Below are 15990 nucleotides of genomic sequence, written 5' to 3'. Positions count from 1 at the left end.
CTTGCGTGTTTTCAATCTCGTGTTTTCACCGCTGTTATGCTACGTGCAACGGGGCTCGTTTTGTGTGTAACAAGTTTGAGATATTGCGTATCGAACGCACGAAAGTTCGTGACGTTTCTGGCAATATTATTCAGAAGATTGCGTGCGTGTTAAAGTGGTTCGTTTTTTCCTATCCGACCAATAGAAAGTCGATCGATCGATCAGAATGCTGGTATTGTAAACGAATGTTCTGGATCATTTGGTGCATTTTAACATGGGTTTAATAAAGATCAGCAGTGAAATATCGCGTTGTGGTCGTTCCATGAAGTGATATAGGATACGAGGCAGAATATTTGGAACGATGCAACTCGATTATACACGAGCCTCGAGAATCGCAACATGAATGCGCGCTGATCTGTGACATATTTACAAGCTGACGGTTGTTAAGAAATACGAAATGCTAGCAGGATGATTGGGAGAAAAGAGTATGATCGTGAAAATCACAAAGAATTTACAAGAAAGTTGATGACCATTAGATCCGCCTGGTCGGACTTGTATCCGTTGGTGCAACGATCCTGCCCTAGATTTCTTTCACAATCCAAGTCTTAAATAATATTTTTTTTCCACTTCTCACGCGTATTCGAACGTTTACTTTCGTTGTATAATAATTAGAACGACCGGTGTTCGAACGGGAATTTGTCAGTCACAAAAGGCGCAAAACGATCCCTGGTGAAATCGAAAGTCGCGGAACTGCTGCTTAACAGGTAATACAGAGTGAGTTTTAAGCGATCTTACTTGTAGTCGGTAAAACAGTATTCATTGATGCATGATTAAATAAGAAGATATGTAAATCATGCAGGACTCTGTGATCGAAAAACTGAAATACCGACCTTAAAAAGCACCAAAAGTTTGATTTTATATTTTAGACGTTGATCTAATTTTATTTTATTAAAAGCAATATTATTAATTTATTAAGACCAATAGAGCTATGCACTTAAAAAACAAACTAGTAAGAAATAAGTATAATAAATTCTGTTCATCACTTCTGAGACAGAATTTATTTTTAGGTCTCTGATCTTTTAATTTTCTACGTATATAATTATTTGATTACCTTCGCGAATATTTTTCACATTCGAGAGAGACATGATACTAATTATTAATTACACTTTCTATCGACTAATGGGTTAGGTTTATAGGATTATATAATCCTACTCGACTGTCATTCAATAATTACTGCAGCTTGTCTATTCAATAAATCAACTTAAACTGTCAAATATGATCGAATTTTATAATAAGGAACAAGAAACTTCCTATCTTATCAATATTATACAGATTTACATTCGAGCGAAATCGATCAAAGATATGGATTTATGTACATTAAAGTTACTTATGAACTGATGATTGTAATGTGATGAAGTAACGAATAGAGATTTATATTTTATTCACCTAGATGAAGAAAGTCTTTTGAACCAACACAAGATACAGGAGTATCATAATAAACATTGATATATCGTGAACATATTACATTTACAATTAGAGAAAATCCTGCAATTTATGCTGTGAGAATATAAAGCAATTTATCTGTTCAATAAAGATAAATTATTTATCAACACAAAGATATCTCGTTACAAACCAAATTACGAGTTGGCAGATGGAACGGTAAACACTGAAAAACCGCAAAGAAATCAATGGCTGTTGCCAACTATCTTCATAAACATGTTGCGGAGCAATACCCACGCGATTTATTATAAATGGAAATCCACTGACTAGTATGTGACGAAATGAAATATGTAATGAGATAACAAATTTTTGCAAACGTGATCACAACTAAAATGTGTTTCTTATCCGATACGTAATTACATGACCATTAAAATAGATGCGTTTTCATTAGCACGAAGAAACATGGTTTAATATTATGATATGTTGGTGGGTTAAGATTTTCAGTGCAATTTATTCTGTGCAAATTTCACGTGGTGACTTTATACAATAAGCGCATAAATAATTGTTAATAACTTTAGAAAACGTTTATAATCTTCATATGTATTTCTAATTACACGCTTCGCACGATTTTAAACGAAGTGCTACACTATTTCATTAAATCAATTTCTATACAAATGTATTTTACACCTTAAAAAGATTCACCACAATTATCAGTGCAAGTCTTACGAACTCGTTTCTTAGTTTCCCTGAAATGTGAGAAATAATCATAACTTTTACGTGTCTAATTAAAGAACATCCTTTCGACTTAACGTTCCACATCTTTTCTTTTTGATTAACGTATTTTACGATGTATTGTAACCACTATGCGAATGTTTATACATTTGTGAAAAATTTATGGATGAATAATGTACTGAATACAAAATAATATTTCAATATATACAAAATATTTATGATTAGACCGTGGGTACCTAAAAGATCGGAAATGGAAAACTTAAAAGTCCAATTATGGTGTATACTAATTAACCGATTATGGCGTAATATTTCTTATCATTCTCTACCATCGTTAAAAACATTGCAACGGTGAACTTTATTTTTGCGTTGGTCCATTAAATACACAAATTCCACGACCTTTCATCTTTCCAGTTGACCAGAGATTCTGTTTGATTTAATCGACAATTGCCACGGAGCAAGTTATCATCAATAATAAGAATTTAAATAAGAAGAATAATTACCTTAAACAATAAATCGAACTGTAGCAGATGAAAATGGAAAAAGCGATCAAAGAATCACAGTGGAGGAAGATGCGATTTCACCGAAGTATAAACACGTAGAATTTCAAACACGAGACTTTCACCTAATTGACAAAGCATGACGGTGTCACTAATCAAATTCATTTCTCTTAATTTGTGCAATGAAAAAATCCGTATTTTAAATATATCGATATACATACTTGGTAATTGATAGACATATTCCTCTTGGCGTAATGACTCTATCGCGTCTATATGACGCTTTGATTATACTAACTGACATCGTTTCATCGATATTTGCTTCTATAGCGTGCTTATTTATTTTCCGCTAACGAGCTTCTCGTGTAATTTATGACACGATATTCAGAATTCTAAACAGCTACGTCTGGTATCGTACATTTTGCATGATACTTTTACCGAACTTATAAAAATTCAATACACTGACCATGATAATTACGTAGTATATTTCACGAACACGTATTGCATAGAGATGTGTAGCGCTAGAAAGGATATAATCGAAGACCAGTATGCAAAATTATACTTGAAAATTACAGCTGGAATCTCAGTTAACCTAAAAAATTTCTTCCAATGTTAAGGATTCCGTAATCCGCAATAAGTCGGCAAGCTTAATTAGCTTGCTAATGATAAAAGTAGAGAAAAATTCTTGCCGGAGAAATGTCAAGGTTCGCTAGCCCTGGTTTCTAGATTTGCCGCGTGAATCACCGATTTCTTTGCACGGTGCCACTTCGAACTTGACCCTATTCGGTGTATTTACGCTCGGTACATTTCAATTTAATCATTTCGTTGAAAATCTCGCGATTTTTTGTCTCCTGGCATGCAGCTATCTCATTATCAAAATGTAATAACCGTGGGAGAAAACGTAATAGTCTTGCTTAAAACTTTTATGCGATGCAACGAAGAATATTCTTGTCACGATACAAAGAGACACGATATAAAGAACTTTAGGTGTATTTGCGTTAGTTGATACGGATAGATATAGAATCATAATGTATTCTCAAAGACGATGAATATATCTCAAGGGAAATAATATCTGATTTGTTTAAACATAATGCGGATGATTTCGAATCGTATGAGTACGATATTGACAATTATAGACACATTATATCATTGACACATGGATGATTTCAAGTAAACAGAAACTAGCCTAAAGCAATCGCAATTCGATACTAGTAATTCTAGATTCTACAAAGACACTGTCAAAAGCAGTAGACTATCAAAGCACATCTTTAAGGTATTAATGATTCCTTTGGTCTCGTTACATACAAAACCTCCTCGGGACCTCTAAGATCTCAGCAGGTTGCATAAGCTTCAACAGTATCAGTTCTGCGAATATCGAGGATCTTAATAGGTTTCAGGTGTTTCAAGATTTTCTAGACTTTCAATGGACCTTTAGAATGATCTAAGTTCTTAGTTACCCTAAGCTTTCAAAAGGTCCTAGAAATCTTAACATCCACTGTCATCCAATTTCCTAATTCTATCAAATTTGTCAGATTTAAGTCTCTAATAACAGAGCAGAAATTATATACATTCAAATTTGGAATTATATGCAAATGAATCTAATGTTATCTGCAATGGTAGCAAAACCCATAATCGATATTTTAGCTTCAGTTTTGTGAAATAGGTATTACATACACATCATAGTTAAAGTAAATTTAATGCTTTGTTACGTTATAAACCTAAATCAAATTTCATTAGCATTCAATGGAATAAAACAATAAAGCAACTTGATAGAATAAAATTTATATTCTTCGATAATAAAACCAATTCTACTACAAATGCAGAAAATATTCCTATCTTTGGTCAATCCATCAACGTACACCAACTAGTGCACCGCCAGACAAATCGTTTCGCGAGCGGACGCAGTTGTGTGCGTTCGTACGTCAATAAGACGTCAATTTTTGTTAACGGTACCGGTCTGTTTCGGCCAATCATCTCGGACGTCGTACCGTGAGACAAAGCGGTTCCGTGCAACACGGCACGAACGCGAAATGCGTGTATTCGCGGCGCAAGAACGCGACACGCGTGCAGTTGAAAGCGCATCGCGGCCGATGCACGTGCATCGTATCGAGGAAGTAAGCCGTGGCGACCGGGCAACGTCACGTGCCATTCCAAACGGAAATTGCCAGCGCCGCGATTTCAGGAATTAGACCTATTACGCGGACCGTCCGGTATAATGCCGGAAAATGACGCGTGCAACTTGTCGATTCATCCCCATTACGCGTATTTTCGAGAGCCTTTGGAAATCGGTGCTGCCGATGTTCCCGGTATCGGGTCGACGACCGAGATTGAAAGGAACCAGCGGCACGTTAATTTCTCTTTTCCTTCGGTTTGGCTCGGTTTGAACGGTGTGCGAAGTTTAAATAAAATTCACCTGCGTGGAATATTTAACGAGATTTTAATTATGGAGGAGAAGATTATGGGAGTTAACAGGAAGGATGTTATTTTTTGGTTTTGACGTAATTAACAGCCACTGATCTTAATGAAACATGATAGAAATTGAGGGATAATAACGGTATTATTTACGAAGAAAACTGTTAGGGTGTTATTATACAATTATTCTAACGCAATTAAATATCGTATATAAGTTAAAATAATTGTCTAAAGGCTTTAATATAAATTTAATATTTTCTCTTTAGCAGAATGCTGTTCACACGCAAAACGCGGAAAGGACGTTTCGCGTTGTCCGCGCTCGCACAGATTTTTATCCCGTAAACGAGCAAAAACCATCGTCTTGCTAACATATCTCGTGTCATTAAGGTGTTAGGAAGCATCTTAGAATCGAGTAATTTGTTCCGTCATCATGGTTCGATGGTACTTCTAATTGGATACGAACAACCGAATTCGGTGCTAATTAAAGCAGAATTTACATTCGATCGGTCGCTACTTTCTCGATACTAACATCTCCCAGTTCCCCTTTCCGACTCTCCAAGTATCCTTTCAATTTTTGATGCACACGCTACGAGTTACGTAAAAAAAACTTTCTTTTCGATCGCGAATCACGCTCGGATTACATAAAAGAAGTTCCTTCAAATAGAAAACAAATAATACGTTAAAAACTGCGTGTGCTATTAATTCAACATGTCTGCTTCGATTTTTGTTTCAAGCATGCAACGAGTTATAAAACTACGTTTCAATCTATATGGCTATTTATCTGACATCTTACAGTATGAAATCTTATGTTATAATAGGCGATACGATATTTGCATTTCCTTATTAGCATCAATATACAAATGAGAATTCTAACGTAAAACACCATCAGCAAATTTATTCTACCAGACCAGAAATTGTGAACATTGGAAAACAAACAATGGGCATAATATTCCACTCAAACGACTATGCACTAATAAACGCTGCAACGAATCAACGAAGAACTTAAAACTTCAGTATCCAGCGTCTATTAATAAATCCATCTCGCCAGACCATGGAGCACAAAAAAGCCAGGAAACGGGGAACATAAAATTACACCCATTAATATCAGCCTACTAAAAATAAGTAAAACAAAATAATTAGTGTAGGTAAAATTCTATCCGAATGACTATTAATAACCATTCAAAAAACGAAGCGGACCTATCAACAAATCCATTCTACCAGATTAAACATCGAGAAGCAAGAAATTTTCATTATTAATCCATTTCAACACCACTAACACCCAACATCTACCAACAAATCTAACCTGTCAGCGAACTTTAAAAAACAAACATCTCAATAAATATAGCGCTTAACGCAAATGACCATGAATAAATAATTAATCAAATCATTAGGTTTATTATCCATATAATGACGCGATTTTTCCAGATTTTGCGAAACAGTCGAGTATCACGGCGACACAACGCGCCAAATAAGACGAACGATGGGGAACATTAAAATACGAAACGATCGGTGGATGGATGGGATCGGGTCGACATTAATGACGCGAACGCTACTTTTAAATCGTCCTGGCGGTGTGGCCATATCGAGGAACCGCGGCGTGGGTCGCCACGCGTGATCGCTGTTTACATACAAGACGAACGCGAGGTGGAAACGAGACAAAAAGCTAAGAACGCGAGGAAAAAACGCGAGGTACAAGCGCCGTGCAGGTGAGTGTGGGCTGCTCATGGCCAAACGACGCGTAGGCCTTACCTGCGCCAATCTTGTTTCAGGAAATGCGCCACAGCATCGCGTTTCACCATCAAGACCAATGCCAATTCAGGAAGATTCAATGAAAATCACGAAAATTGTTGTTTCGTCCGAGTCACTTAAAACTTTAAAATCGAGAAGCAAAGTGATATTGTTAAAAGCATTGTATTTTTTAATTTATCTGCAAATCTGTTACTATCTATGTTATCTTTTTGCAACAAATGGGCTTTGGTTTCAGAAAATTGAACAATAAGGTTGTGAAACTTGCAAAGAGTGGGGTTGAGATTTTGGCTTCTGAGATTTACATGAGATTTACTTTTCATGATTTACAAATTGAGAAATGAATGATTTTTGTAAATGTTCTAACGGGTGAGCTATCGCGACCTGTGTCTACAATTCTACTTGTTAGGTACAGAAATTGAATGATTTGTTTCTTTTAATGGACGATGTAGTAGAATGGTAATTACGCTTGATGTATTATGTATTACGTATGCAAGGAATGCTTGTGTATCAGATAGAGGCGCGGTGAATAACAATGATTTGAACTCGCTTCTTAAATAAGCGAGTTACATATTCTCAGCGTTTGTGCTCGAGAGTTAAGGAAAACGAAAGCAATGGTGTATGCTGGAATGACGATTCCACCGCACCGATGCGAAAGAGGAATAGGAATTACGTAGCTGCGAATCTAGGCGGTATGTGTGCGCGCGTATGTGTATTCAACAGGTGAAATGCATCCAAGAGTTGTTCATACGAAAGAGGAATACAAATATTTGCTAATAGTCATAGGCTGTAAATAACCGTGACGTCTTTCCTTGGAAATAAAGCAGCAAAATTTATTACTTCGAAAGTATTATAATACAAGCAATACCAAAATCCCTGAAGTTTGAAAAACTGCGTGTCAAAATCGAATCGAAGCATTGTCATGCCCTTTCATCTATTTTTAATCAACCTACGTGTCGCGAATTATGCATTGGAAGGCATACACATTCTCGATAATATTCACGCTTTCATAAACAGTCGATGTTATTTGATTTGTAGCAAATGTAAAAGATCAAAATCAAATCAAAAGAATTGCCACAATTTTTAGCCTATCTTTGATCAGCCTAAGTGCTACGGATTTTATCAAGAACGAGACGCATAGATATTCTCGATGCGGTGGACGCTTTCATAATCAGTCGATGACTAACAGCGTGTCCATACCGTGGAAGGCATGTCGATGACGTAAGTACGCGGCGAACACTTTGCATGTGACGGCGCCACATGGAAAGCACCTTAATGTCGTGAAACATTAAAGCCGTTGCACGATTGACACACGGTCGTAAATCAACGCTTTCGCGAAATTCAGCAGACGTTTTCTAACGACAGATGAAAGTTTTGTAAAGTATTACGCCGTCTCTATCGACGTTTCTTAGCAAAGTTTGAAATTTCATCGGGAAACCTGTCCACAACGTTAGCGTATCCTTCGGCAGAAATTTTCGTTGCGATAAACTTGCAATCGAATTGCGAATGCTTGGACTCGAGAATGGCATTCTCACGGCCGGCCGAGTGCACCTTCTAACACGGGACGATAAATTCTGTCCGCGCGTGCAACGACAATCAAGCCCCGCACGTTTCACCACGCTTCGAGATGGTTTCTCTTGTCCCTCGCGGGAAAACGCCAGAGACAATGAGACGACGTCATTCGGCTTTCTGATCCGTTGTTAACATCTGACGGAATTTTGACAGCCACAATGGCTTGAGAAGACAATTCCAGAACAAACTTTCTATGCTTCCTTCTTTCAATCAGTTATTTCTAAGCCAGGTTTTTCTTCATAATCGTTCGTAAAAGACAATTCATTTTGGAGTTCCGTATTAACAAGTTGGAATATTTTACCTGATCGACGCAATCGAAGGTTCCTTCCTCCCAAATCGGATCGTCCCATCCTCCGGATGATCCGGAAGAGCCCCTGCGACCCGGATCCCACGAGTTTCTCTTCGTATTATCCAAAGAATCTGTGGAGAGTCTTCTCCTGTCGTAAGAGCCCCTTCGACTAGAAAGCGGCGCTATGAATTTGCCGTCTTTTTTCAAGTTTCCGTTGGAACCCATCGAAAGATCAGTACTGAGCGTCACGTTTAAGTTGCTTCTTAAATTTCCACTAGATCCGGCCAAGCAGCTCTTCAGGTTCGACGTGCTTCTCGCCTTTAGATCGCTGTTCGACGAACTCAAGTTAGATTTCAGAGAATTCTGCGATATCGGAGAAGTGGCGAAAAGGCTGGCCAAATTGCTGGTGTCTCGTCGCGAGATTGGTCTCTGAAGACTCGTCATCGATTTTGCCACATAATCCCGTCTCAGTGGAGAATTGTAGCTTGACATGGTGTCTTTCTTCAAGCAGCCCATTGATCGACCTATAGGATCGCGTCTTAGCGCCGAATTAGCCAAGGTGGACATGTGAGGATCTTTCTTCGTGTGATTGATGGCACTCATCGACGAGCCCAGGTGATTTTTCCTCAATGTATTGGGAAAGCTCGAAGGATGAATCTCCTTCTTCGGTGGTAGAGAACCTCTTCTACTCGGAGATGTTCCTGGATAACCGTCACGACGACCGAGCGAATCTCTCCTGAACTGATACGCAGCCCCAATGGATCCTCTACGATTCCAGCAATTCTCCTTCGCATGCTTGCCGTGGATGTCACAACAGCTCGTGTCGATTTCCACCTTCACTATCTCGGGATTATACTGCTGTTGTTCCAGCTTCACGTTTCTGAAGAGAGCCTCCAAACGTCGTATCGCTGCTTGCTGATGCGCCGCGGTAGACATGTTGACAACGGACCAATCGGTTCAATAACACGTCTGATGTTTGTTTTACCGAAATCGCTTCCTTGACTTGTCGACGCAACAGCTAGTTCCTCCGGACGCTGCAAGTATACTGAACTTCGTCGATGCACCGCATAGCTACTGCTTTCTATCGAATGCAACCTTCCTGTCACTTGTTTCCCGGTTCTTACCAGTCTTTGACGCGTGTGCTCTACGCGAAAGATCGAGTCTGAAGACTAAACGATAAATAAACAATCTAATAACAACGATCGAGTACGTTCCAAGATATCTTATCTTCTGTTTTGTATCTCTCGTTGATAGAAAAATTTGATCGAAAAATCGACTTCGAGCAGTATAGATTCCAATTTAGATTATTTTCTCTCTCTCTCGAGTCATGAAAAATGGCACACAACTCACTGACAACCTTGCGAAGAACGGTAATGTTTCCCGTTGAACGTTCCACGGACAATTTGCAGGACGGAAACGTAATCGTAGTTACATGGAAACGCGTGTGCGGCGTAACACACGTCCGGTGAGGTACTGGGGAACTCCGTGAGGAGAGAGACCCGAAGGCCTCACAGGAGCTCTCCATACGGATCCCCACCCGACCGGTGGCATTCGTAAAGTCCAAGTCTCCATATTAGGTCAAACCTTATGGGTTTGTCGCGCAAAACTGCGGGAGAACACCGACACGTCCCTGACGGTCGTTGTAATCGGGCCGAGGGCCAACTCTTAACTTTGCCATTGCGAGCTTTACTTTCTTCTCTTCATGGCTTGTCTACCGCGTTCAAAGCTTTACGCTGTCATCGACACTGGCTGTGCTACGTCCCCACTGGTACTCGACGTTTCAGCCGATTGGAGACGCGTGTTTCGTTTTTCATTTATCCATTGTGCTTTTTATTGACATGAACAGATATTTCGAATGGTTTAAAGTTTAACTCTAACGGATCTATTATTTATTCAAAAGGATGCTTGTGAGATAATCTTATATTTTGTAAGTTTTATTACATTGTTTATATTGTTTAGTATCCTGTATGATGGATAGTCATTTTTTGAGTACTATGCAATTCAGTTTAAGTAAAAGAAAAGTAACATTATTTTAAAAAATATCACAGAAATATTTGGACATATCTGAATCAATTATTTTATTGGTTAGATTCTACCATTTATAAATATTGTTATCTTCGAGCTTCCTATAAAATACAGTTTTGTATATTATTATTGTAACGTGTTGCGTATTTGCCTTGATTTCTTCAAAGGAAACAAAATGAGCATGAACTATTTTATAAATAGTGTCTTACTGTTTCGTTATTCGCAACATCTTTGCAATCTCATGAATCACCTGACGATCATATTATCTCCACATAGAAACTATTATTTTTTATTTTGTCATTCAGAACAGTATCTTTGTATCAAATTCGTCCAATTCTAAGTTCATTCATCAAATTATCGATTTTATTGCGTTTAACAGCTTCTTGGTTTTTATCCAAAACATATTCGATCGTAACATAAACTGAACGTTCAAGAATGTTTTCCGATTCCAACAGAATTCCATCGAATTCTCGAGATGTCTACTACAAAACTCGAATTTACGAGTGTTTAAAATCGACCAGTATTCTTGGTACACCGGTGAACTCATTCGGATGTTTCTTTTTTTCTGCCTCGTGGTTGGTATTCGAGCTAAAGAAGGCTTTGCCTTCGGCAGACAAACGAAAGGGAAAAAAGATGTTTATTGGTCATTACTAGGAACGTCTGTGAGTCACAATTGACTGTGTCGAATATAGCGCTACACTTTAATGTTTCAAGAAAATGCTTGAAATCTAAAGCAAAGTAACAATGACTTACAAAACTAACAATGGCTCTTTGAAACTTTAAAGCTTTTCATATATGATATACAGATATTGAATTCAAATAATCAAGGTAGTGTTAGAGATATAATAAAAGATATATGTCATCGTTATTCTACTAACGTTAGAAGATAATCCGATCGTTCATACAGTACATAGTTACACAACATTTCTTTTGAATATGTTTCATAGCCAGGTTACGAAAGTATTCCAATGCTTAAAGGTGAACGATGTTTACAATGTTGAAGAGATTTAATGAATGACAAATTCAGTTGATAATATCACATCGTGTTATTATCATTTAATTATAATTGTTATTGCGTATATTTTGGTGTATTTATTAAATTAGACGACATTAATACTCTATAAATAATTAATCCGTTCCCCAATTATGTAAATTGCCAACGGGGGATCTACTGCGTCGGTAAATTCATTCATGATCTGACGCGCTGATATTCTTAATTAATCCCTGCATCACCAACGAAAAGCGTTAATAGAGTAGTGATATTTGCAGAAACAAGCTCTCATGCATGTAACGAGATGGAGCTGCGATTCTATTTCACATTCTGTATGCACTGTATGCTCGACATCCAGAGCAAATGATATAAGACACTGATCAATATAAACGAACATCCCATGAATTATACATCGGTCTGTTACGTTCTACGTACAAAAAATTTTAATTCAGCTACGAGATAGATACTTATGGAAATCTTCAAATTTCCATAAAAATAATTACATAAATTGTTCAAATAACAAGGAAGTTTCATGGTACCAATTTTCAATTCTGTAATACCATGACTTCGGTGTCGTTTCCAAATATTTAAAAATTGGAACATCAAATCTTCGTCAATTCTGAATCAAACGACTGTCAACACTGCCGTTATACATTAATCATGAATACTAACGAGCACGTGCCATTATTAAGTTACTAGGCGTCTCTTCCACACCCACATGGCTGTCGATTCCAGTTCACCTTGACGGTCGAAGGTGTATCACGCTTTTAATTCAAGTAGGAAAAGGTATACCGTTTCGGAAAAGTGATACGTTGGCAGGTGTCCAGTTTCCAGCGGAACATGTGACAATTGTTGCGATTTATTAACAAACATAATACTCTGTTTTTCTCGAAAATGGCCACACGTCTATTCTCGAAAACTTTCTGCGCTTGAATAGCGACGAATTTTTTCACGGAGCTATACCCTCATGATTAGCTTGTTAAATTCTGTAAACGTTACATTGAATAAGCATTAAATCACAGACAACTGTGATATGTCTGATTAATATGACTTCTTTTCACACACATATTTTCCTTTTACTATTTACTGCGACATATGATAGTCGTAAATATTGAAATTAGAGTTTGTCACAGAGCGATCGCCAAGTTTGCAGCTCGGCAAAAATCTCGGAAAACAGTGATCACCTACGCGGAATAGCCATTTTTATCCGTGTTACGACGCGTCTTCTAATTGTGCGAGGAAAAGACGCATCAGTGCGCGACTGCATGTCGATTTGCATCCTGTAACTGCGTCATCGCGTAACATAATCCAGCGACGCTCAGGAATGAGCAATAGAATTTCGAGTGTGGGCGCTTGGACCTTGTCTTGCAATTAATTAAAAATCAAAGTACGTTCCACAGAAAATTCATGTTTCTAAAGAATTTGATCGATTTTTTTTCACTATACTTTGAATTTTTTCATTTAAAAGAGTACTTTTTATTTTTTTGTATAACTGTGTTTCTTCAATGAATAATCAAGAAATAGAATAGTTTAACAGTTGCAAACGTTTTGATAAACTAAACTATGACTTTAACTATGTCTTCTCTCCCACGCGACGTAATTTATTTTCCTCAAAGTATGCGCGACACGCACGTTTATCGATGTCGTAAGACTTCTGTACTGAAAAGTAAATCCAATATGGATCGATGAACCGGTTCGTCCGCGATACTGGAAACAGACAAAACAGGCCGTGACCCATTACGACCATCAAAGGTAGACTACATCGCCAGCAGCTGTTGTTGGCGATCGAGGTGATCACGTACGGGGACACGACGTCGAATCGGAATCTATGCATAGTTCTGAATGGACACCTGGCGAATCACTCGAATCAAGCGTTTTCGCAGTTCTACGAGATATTCTGTGTTGTATAATCGAATAATATTGATATCGTGAGTTTAATTCCAAATAGGAGATGATTAATCGATTGATCGATGTATATAATAGTAATCGATGTAGAAAATTTGAGAATGGAACAGCAAAGAAATTGTGCTTCCAATTATTTAACTAGAATTACGTAAAGGTTAAGTCGAATATCAAAACATTCGAATAATAAAGGTATAAATTTTTGCGATTAATCCGTCATGGAAGCGAGTTCTTGCTGACTAAACGATGATGTAACGTGGCGCATGAAAAGATTCAAACACCGAATAATTATTACGATGATTACATGCCATTTTATTTCGACAAATACTCTTCAACACATGGTTCATGGACATGATAATTGCCCTACAATTTTGTCAATTCTTCTCTATTCGTGGTTTTTGCGTTGATGGTGACGCGAAGGAACATTCAAATGTAAACTGACAAAATGACGTCAACGACGTATTATCTCCACGGATCTTCAACAACGGAAACATGTTACAAATAATCGTGGAAGATATTCGAAATGCGCAGCGACTTGCCTCGGTTACGTCACTGGCGAACTTTGCGGAAAAGAATTTCGACATAGTTGACGGGGGACAAGGGAAGGGGGAGGTTATGCGATCGAACGGCTAATTGCGCCGATTAAAACGTCTAATTGGCAATTCCTCGATTAACCAATCGATGATTACGGGAATTAGAGCCGATCTGGGCCTGGAACACCGAGAACGAAGTTTCTCCGAATGCTCGGCACTGTAATTTTCCAAACTCTGACACTTTCACCGGTGTAATTTGATCGCTGATTGAATTATATTAAATTGATCTTAAATCAATACAAATCGTTAACAGGCTGATAAAATGGTATCTTAAAACGGAGCATTTTTATGAAATTTAATTATTAACGGTTGGAATATTTTGAAATTACCTGTTCTTAATTTGAAAAGAAGTAGATATAGATAATTTAGACGTAACGTTTGCAACTATTCGTGGAAATTGCTGTTAAGCCAGTTTCTCTGGTGCGTTACGAGTCGAACCATAAACGAGTCACGGGTTTATGCGGGCGCTTACGGCAACAAGGGGAGACAGATAGAAAGTTGGACGTTAAATCGATCCTTTTTCCCGATTATCAGATTGTAAGTTTTTGATGCAATAAACGTACACAAGAACATCCGTTACAAGGCCACAAATATATTTTCTATTTTATGAAATCGTTTCTTAAGAAACCTATCGCTAATTACGAGTGACTGGTCGAAATTTCAAATTGGCGTGAAAAGGCCGTTGAACGGTTCGAATCGTCACGATACGCTCGTTTGCAATTTTTCGTATTAATAACAAATTTCATCGAGCTCCCACAAGCGTTATTATCAGCAATGCGTTTGCAATTCAATCAAAAAGCGAGTATATAAAGTATAAAGAACGATTAACAACTCGAAGCGATAAACGTCTAAGTTACATGATTCAAAATAAATCAACTGTTAAACGTTGTTCTCGTCAGCTCGTTATTAAATTACATCGAGCGTCGTAACGACGATTTCGCGCCACTGCTTGCGCAGCAATCGTAAATTAATTGTATCGGTGGTCCATGAAAGCATCAATGTGGTTTAAAATAGCGACGAGTTATTTCTCGTGAATCTTGTATATTCGGTGCAATAATCGTAAATGAGTTTATCGACTTACCTTCATCGGCTTGACGGCATCGTAATGACTCTCCTGTGCTCTAACATCGTAAGCATTGCCTAGCGCCGAGTTCTGTCTCCTGCGAGGACCATTTTCAATGAAATATCATGACAAATCGTTTCCTTTCGAATCTGGTATTTGAAAATTGCTGAACTTCCTACGTTACGCCATTGCGTATGCGTAGAATACACGCGAAAATATATAAAATATCTAAAGTCTAGTTTTAGTGTAGTACTCGTTACGCTAAAATAACTTTCTTATTCAATTTCCACTTTTTAGATTATCTTCACAATAATAGGAATTTATATAAATACTTATAGTTCAGACGTTACGTAAAAATGTGAATGTCTTTTTCAGAAATTTCAATTCTACTACAATTAAATGCAAATCTACGATTATAACTTCTTTCGTATAGATAATTAAGTAATGGAAAGTAGCACGACACTTACACTACAGGCTCAGATCCATTAATCGTAGGCTTTGGTGACTGGATACCAGATCGAGCAGGCGTGCTAGTGTGAACAGGTGAAGGTCCTTTACTCCCCAAAGGTTGCTTTATACTGTAATCGCAAAAGAAAGTATACGATCAGGCTCTGTCGTGACCGTGATTTTCTATAAAATCGTCGCATATTATACGCGATTGCTCTTCAATTTCGTAAAAACCATCCGTAACCAGTGAATTGATAAATTATACCGTTCGACAAAAGCGAAATTTCCATTTCGTTTAAAGTGAC

General features: G+C 37.7%; 1 protein-coding gene and 1 long non-coding RNA gene across 5 annotated transcripts in view; one reads left to right on the top strand and one right to left on the bottom strand.

The window, feature by feature from the left end:
- Positions 1–15990, bottom strand: part of LOC117204382 (WD repeat-containing protein 47) — a 79374-nt gene that overhangs the window by 28812 nt on the left and 34572 nt on the right. For all 4 annotated transcript variants that reach the window (XM_033441723.1, XM_033441719.1, XM_033441721.1 and 1 more), the window contains exons 5-6: positions 15706–15816; positions 15257–15335 (exon numbers count right to left, since the gene is read on the bottom strand). In XM_033441723.1, coding sequence (XP_033297614.1) covers positions 15257–15335; positions 15706–15816 — 190 coding nt within the window. The remainder of the gene's footprint in view (positions 1–15256; positions 15336–15705; positions 15817–15990) is intronic.
- Positions 5361–7958, top strand: LOC117204387. Its single transcript, XR_004487075.1, has 3 exons — positions 5361–6202; positions 6483–6763; positions 6827–7958. It is a non-coding gene; the product is annotated as an uncharacterized LOC117204387 (long non-coding RNA).

This window comes from Bombus bifarius, unplaced genomic scaffold (assembly GCF_011952205.1).
Source record: "Bombus bifarius isolate JDL3187 unplaced genomic scaffold, Bbif_JDL3187 scf7180000007978, whole genome shotgun sequence".
NCBI lineage: Eukaryota > Metazoa > Arthropoda > Insecta > Hymenoptera > Apidae > Bombus > Bombus bifarius.
The sequence above is the reverse complement of the archived record's forward strand: the minus strand, read 5'-3'. Positions and strand labels throughout refer to the sequence as shown.